The following is a 6,997-nucleotide window of genomic DNA, read 5'->3' as shown; positions in this document are numbered from 1 at the left end:
CAGAACTGAAAAAGCGTGTGCGAGCAAGGAGGCCTACAAACCTGTAGGATCTGTCAGGAGGAATGGACCAAAATTCACCCAATTTATTGTGGGAAGCTTGTGGAAGGCTACCCGAAACATTTCACCCAAGTTAAACAAGTTAAAGGCAATGCTACCAAATACTAATTGAGTATATGTAAACTTCTGACCCACTAGCAATGTGGTGAAAGAAATATAAGCTGAAATAAATAATTCTCTCTACTATTATTCTGACATTTCACATTCTTAGAATACATTGGTGATCCTAACTGACCTAAGACAGATAATCTTTACTAGGATGAAACGTCAGGAATTGTGAAAAACTGAGTTTAAATGTATTTGGCTAAGGTGTATGTAAACCTCCRAGTTCAACTGTATATATATATAGTATCAATCAAAAGTTTGGACACACCTACTCATTCAAGGGTTTTCTTTATTTGTACTATTTTCGACATTGTAGAATAATCGTGAAGACATCAAAACTATGAAATAACACATATGGAATCATGTAGTAACCAAAAAAGTGTTAAACAAATATACAACATATTTGAGATTTGAGATTCTTTAAAGTAGCCACCCTTTGCCTTGATGACAGCTTTGCACACTCTTGGCATTTTCTCAACCAACTTCATGAGGAACGGATTTCAATTAACAGGTGTGCCTTGTTTAAAGTTAATTTGCGGAATTTCTTTCCTTCTAAATGCGTTTGTACCAATCAGTTGTGTTTTAACAAGGTAGAGGTGGTATATAGAAGATAGCCCTATTTGCTAAAAGACCAAGTCCATATTATGGCAAGAACAACTCAAATAAGCAAAGAGAAATGACAGTCCATTGTTACTTTCAGACATGAAGGTCAGTCAATACGGAACATTTCAAGAACTTTGAAAGTTTCTTCAGGTGCAGTCGCAAAACCCATCAAGCGCTATGATGAAACTGGCTCTCATGAGGACCGCCATAGGAAAGGAAGACCCAGAKTTACCTCTGTTGCAGACGATGAGTTCATTAGAGTTACCAACCTCAGAAGTTGCAGCCAAATAAATGCTTCACAGAGTTCAAGTGACAGACACATCTCAACCTCAACTGTTCAGAGGAGACTGCGTGAATCAGGCCATCATGGTCGAAGTGCGGCAAAGGATCTACTACCAAATGACACCAATAAGAAGAAGAGACTTGCATGGGCCAAGAAACACGAGCAATGGACAATAGACTGGTGGATATTTGAGATTTTTGGTTCCAACCGCCGTGTCTTTGTGAGACGCAGAGTAGGTGAACGGATGATCTCCGCATGTGTGGTTCCCACCGTTAATCATGGATGAGGAGGTGTGATGGTGTGGGGGTGCTTTGCTGGTGACACTGTCTGTGATTTACTTGGAATTCAAGGCACACTTAACCAGCATGGCTACCACAGCATTCTGCAGCGATACGCCATCCCATCTGGTTTGCGCTTAGTGGGAATATTATTTGTTTTTCAATAGGACAATGACCCGACTCACCTCCAGGCTGTGTAAGGGCTATTGACCAAGGATAGGGATGGAGTTCTGCATCAGATGACCTGGCCTCCACAATCACCCGACCTCAACCAAATTGAGATGGTTTGGGATGAGTTGGACCGCAGAGTGAAGGAAAAGCAGCCAACAAGTGCTCAGCATATATGGGAATTCCTTCAAGACTGAAAGCCTGAAAGCATTCCAGGTGAAGCTGGTTGAAAGAATGCCAAGAGTGTGCAAAGCTGTCATCAAGGCAAAGGGTGGCTACTTTGAAGAATCTCAAATATAAAATATATTTTGTATATTTCTTTAACACTTTTTTGGTTACTACATGATTCCATGTGTTTTTTCATAGTTTTGTTATCTTCACTATTATTCTACAATGTAGAAAATAGTAAAGAATAAAGAAAGACCCTTGAATGAGTAGGTGTATCCAAACTTTTGACTGGTACTGTATATGTATATATTCTTAGMTAAACAGGTGGGGCTCGAAACAGGTGCCTCACCTGCCCTGAATGACGAGTTGCCACAGCATTGGTAATACATCACTGTAAYGTTACATTGGTGATGCATTATTTTTATAGTTGCATTTTTCTCATTTATCAACCCTACGCGGACAAAGACCTCAAACAGATGACAGAACAAAACAGACATCTGATTATAGAAGAGACATTATACTGTCAGAGACTGTGGTTTTGCCTTAGCCCAGCTTTACTACTGAAAAATATCTGAATTTCTGCAAACTGTGATCCCACAGAAGAGAGTGCGTTGATGCATTAGCAATACATTACAGTAAATATTGGCCAAACAATATCATTTCACCAACTCAGTGACACTCATTGGAAAATAAATCCCAAAAAGAGTTGCAGCCAAATGCATGAGCATCGAGGGACAGTTAATGAATGTCGGTAGGAAAATGGGCTGATAAGCGTGGTAAGATTCGATAAGAGCCCCGGCTAATGGACTTCTCCCTCCTACTCCGGAACACAATATTCATCCGGAGTGATTGGCAGCCTGTAAGTGCGTTAGCGCGGCTAATCTATCAACATCATTCCCCCTGGTGGATGGACACTCATTAACCGCTAGCCTTTAATTACCCTTAATTAGCTCCCCGATCAGTGCGGTGTTTACAGCCAGGGCTCTGCTCTGTTGAGTGGCTGGTCTGACCACTTCCTGGGATTCAAGCGATTGGTGCTGCAGAGGCAGCATCCATTCAGTAATATATATAAAATTAACTTGTTTGGGAAAAGGTTTTTCAAAATGAAAATATAGACTACACCCCAGAAAGCGATTGCAAGAATCAATCAAACAAATCTAATCTACGAAGAAAACGTTTAACGGTTAACTATAATTTATTATTTCATTTCATACAGAGTTCAACAAAGCTCATATTGGGCTCTTTTCTAACTCACTATTAACTAAATTGGGGACATTAAGTCAAACCTGATGGGTTGTGCTAATTGTGCTATTTATTTGCCGTCCATGACTGTCTTTAGCATCTCTTTCCAGAGATAATCTCAAGAGGAAAGAGACAAATGCCTTGGTATCCCTTTAGCACAGCATTTTCTGCAGTAGGGTCATAGGTTAAGAGCAGTGGAATGGTTGGTGGAAATTGTCAGAGTGAGGGGTCTCTCTGCATCAGCATAGTCTTCGATCTAAAGAAGCCATTTCCTGTAGCTTCTTGTCAGCTCCGTGCTTCCAGGTAGCTCTTGTGGTTAGGGGCCCTAACAAAACCTGGATTCATTATTCATACCAGGTCAACAGGTTGACAGTGCAGATGAAAGAACATTGATTCATGGAAACGCATAGGAGRAACCTACAGTATAGGGCACTTGGATGAGGCTGTACCTTCTATTGACCAACCAATAACTTTGTCTGAAACAGGTTGGATGTGGTAAACTGAAAATTCAGCACATAGAGATCATTTATGTGTAGATAACTATGGTTATAGCTTTGTGGATAATTATTTCAGCTAAATGTGATCTCATTCTAATATCATGTTTAATGATTTACACACATTTATTGTCAACGATTTTGAGGGTATTGCTCACTGTACAGTAGGTTGACCAGTGTTCTGAATTCAGAAATAGCCTTTGTTTCACCTTATCGCCTTACTCACTCACACATCCTAACGGACCATATCTCATGTCTTCCATCCAGTTCCATCCAAAATCATATTCCTGCACAACGCCGAGCCACAGCACCACTGGTGTTTCCCCTTTAAGGTGGACGGGAACCCTGAGCCATCCATCCGCTGGCTTTTCAACGGCTTTAACCTGACCGAGGGCCGTTACACCTACACACAGTTCATTCCCGACTCGGACGACGGCTCTGTGAAGCACGGTTGTCTATTTCTCAACAAGCCCACCCACCTGAACAACGGCCTCTACACCATCATTGTGGAGAACAGACTGGGCGTGGACCAAGCCACGGCCACGGGAAAGTTCATGGACAACCCCTTTGACCCCTTTGATCCTGAGGGCATCATCCCAGGTGATTGTCTGAAATTTAAGGTCATAGAATTAGGAATTATAATTATTATAATTAGAATTATAATTATTATAATTAGAATAGTAATTTAATAGGATCTCTATGATACTGACCCTCACTATTCACCAACTTGTGTTATATTAGATACAGTCTCATGTGTTTGCATGTACAGTATGTACTATATACTTAGTCTAAATTTGTCATCCTCTCCTCTTTTTCTTCATGCCAGTCCTTGAAGAAAGTGATCCACGTAAGCCTCTTGAACGTTATTTTGACAGCGATTATTACCTGGTAGAAACAGATAAACTTCCTAAACTGTACCTAGCGAGAACAAAAAATAGTTATCACGAGTAGTAGAGTGTAAATTACCCAGGATTTTGCTTTCATATACTCCACTTTTTTTTAATACACTGTGTGTCAGTGTCTTGCATACTTTATGTGTGGTTATCATGGTGATTTGTGAGTAACGATCCATCATTAATGATTCCTTTTCTGCTCCTCCAGTTCCCACCAACAAATCTAATGAAGATGTCACTGAGAACCTGGAGAGCAGAGTGTTTGGGGTGAGACGCCATTCAATGGGTCTGAAACATAGTAATAATATAACATACACTATGGTGAGCTAATGTTTTAGCAAATGTTATGTTATGCTATGCTAGGCTATGTTGATGCTAATTATATTTCTGTGCAGGTGTCGGTGGCAGTGGGTCTGGCTGTGTTTGCTTGCACCTTCCTCCTCATTATGGTACTGGTCATCAACAAGTGTGGCCAGCAGTCCAAGTTTGGTATTCACCGTAAGTGACACACTCTATTATGCATTGTGTTTCAAATACCACAGTAGTGTCTGTTATTTTGCACAAAGTATAATCTCCTATACTCAGAGGGGTAATAGTAAGCAATACGTCACCTGGGTTTTCATAGAAGACAGCTATGAAACAACCTGAGATGGGTTTGCTGTTCTCAAAACCCCTCAATTGTTAGAAAGTGAAGGGTTGAGACTAAATTCTGACATGTCCCTGTCTGGAGCATTCAGTAAGAGACAACCCCAGGAGAAAATGACACTTTGCCAAAGGTAAAGACTTCTCTGAAAAAGCATATCCATTCCAAACTGAAACAAGCAAAAGCCAGCGACAATGCCAACTCATTTTTTTCATTATCACTTTGGAATTGCCAATAGTTCCGCAGCAAGCATTGTATTCCTCTCTGAAAGTGATTCACATGAGGCCAGGCAATATAAGGTTTCCGCCAGGCTGTAACTTTGCACACTGTCAGCCCAACAGCTCGGTTAGAGTGCCTTAATTACAGCAGTGAACGGCGTCAGGAGCCCCTAGCTGCAGCGTTGGCCATTAAAGAAGACTGATGGAGGCCAGCTAGGCATGATAGGTCCTCTCGGACCCCCCCAGAAAGTGCCTAAGTGGGCCTGATTGCCTAAGTGGGCCCCCCTCCTGGCCAACTCGTTTCCCCTCGCTTGCTGCCATCCACCATTTTCTATCAGGGGCTCTGGGGGTTCTGTGGTTTTCTCGTTGAGTGGGTTTTACAATTGTTAATACTGTCTGCAGAAAATACAGTAGTTGCTTACTGCTCTGACGTCCACTTTCCAACATTTTCTTTGTTGCTGAACAATGCATCCATAAATTGCTGAAAAATAAATGGATGTATCACATTCAGGTCTCTCTCTCTCTCTCTCTCTCTCTCTCTCTCTCTCTCCAGGTTCATCTGTCTTGGGAACAGAGGATGATCTTGCTGTGTCACTGCGTTTCCTGAACTTTGGGGCCAGCCCTCCTTCCTCTGACGACTCTGGGATGTCCAGCTTTGTGGAGAACCCCCAGTACTTCTGTGGCATTTTCAAAGACAAAGACATGTGTGAGTGGAATCGGAATACAACTAGGGAGTGGATACGTGCTAACTTCATTATGATTGCATTTAATATCTACCATGTTTTTCCCTAGATAAAGTTGGTAATGCAGTGATCTTACAATGTTTCATAAGGCCCAATGTTAAAAGCCTTTCTCTTTGTATGTACAGGTGTGCAGCACATCAAAAGACAGGATGTAGTTCTGAAGTGGGAATTGGGTGAGGGGGCGTTTGGCAAAGTCTACCTGGCAGAGTGTGCCAACCTCAGTCCGGACAGTGACAAAATGCTGGTGGCCATCAAGGTATGCATGAGACTTCCATCCATGGCCACACTTACAGAGGTGCATTACATGAAGTTTAGACCTCCTAAACATGATGATGTCATATCCTCCCGTGACTGTGTTTCTCTGTGGTCAGACTCTGAAGGATGCCAATGAGTCGACCCGGCAGGACTTCCAGAGAGAGGCTGAGCTGCTCACAGTGCTCCAGCACCAGAACATTGTTCGCTTCTATGGAGTGTGTACAGACGGAGAGCCACTGGCGATGGTGTTTGAATACATGAGACATGGAGACCTCAACCGCTTCCTCAGGTATGGAAAAGAAACAGAACCTCCTACTTAAATCCCCACAGGGATAACCTCATGGCCGCCCATGCTAACCTTCCCCTGTTAACTGCTTACTAATTAGCTTCAGCATGGTAACTATTTAGAAGCAGAGGGTTTTGTTCTGACATCTCTGCAACGTTGTGTCCACTGCTCTTCAGCAAAGCCACTTAATTGACCTTGATGAACCACACAAATGCAACTGATTCTATGCCAAGCCACACTTGTAGACACCATCGTCCTCACTGCTCTACCCTGTTGTGTTCCCAAGACAATAATCCACTTGGGGTGGACCAACAATGTGTTGCAGTGGTTAAGGACACTTCGTTTTGGGAGTACCAAATAATTTCTGTGATCTGGGATGACTGAATATGTGATTTTAGATGCATTTCGGATATCATATCATTGAAGATGTCCACGTCAACCGCAGAACTTCTCGTAGCCTGTCTACACTCTGAAGTTCTAAAGGCAAGTCTGGTCCAACATGGATGCAGGAGAGATGTTCACTGAGCACCCAGACAGAGCACCACGTTGATACTGTAGCAC

General features: G+C 42.3%; 1 protein-coding gene across 1 annotated transcript; it reads left to right on the top strand.

Annotated features, from left to right (window-relative positions):
• Positions 1-3,637: 3,637 nt before the first annotated feature.
• LOC112079811 (high affinity nerve growth factor receptor-like) lies at positions 3,638-6,931 on the top strand (the record flags this gene model as incomplete). Its single annotated transcript, XM_024145640.2, has 7 exons — positions 3,638-3,998; positions 4,225-4,245; positions 4,500-4,558; positions 4,687-4,789; positions 5,706-5,858; positions 6,021-6,151; positions 6,267-6,931. Coding segments are annotated over 7 exons (1,032 nt in total), but the record flags the coding sequence as incomplete, so codon positions are not given.
• Positions 6,932-6,997: the final 66 nt, after the last annotated feature.

This window comes from Salvelinus sp. IW2-2015, unplaced genomic scaffold (assembly GCF_002910315.2).
Source record: "Salvelinus sp. IW2-2015 unplaced genomic scaffold, ASM291031v2 Un_scaffold9697, whole genome shotgun sequence".
In the NCBI taxonomy this organism is placed as follows: Eukaryota; Metazoa; Chordata; class Actinopteri; order Salmoniformes; family Salmonidae; genus Salvelinus; species Salvelinus sp. IW2-2015.
The sequence above is the reverse complement of the archived record's forward strand: the minus strand, read 5'-3'. Positions and strand labels throughout refer to the sequence as shown.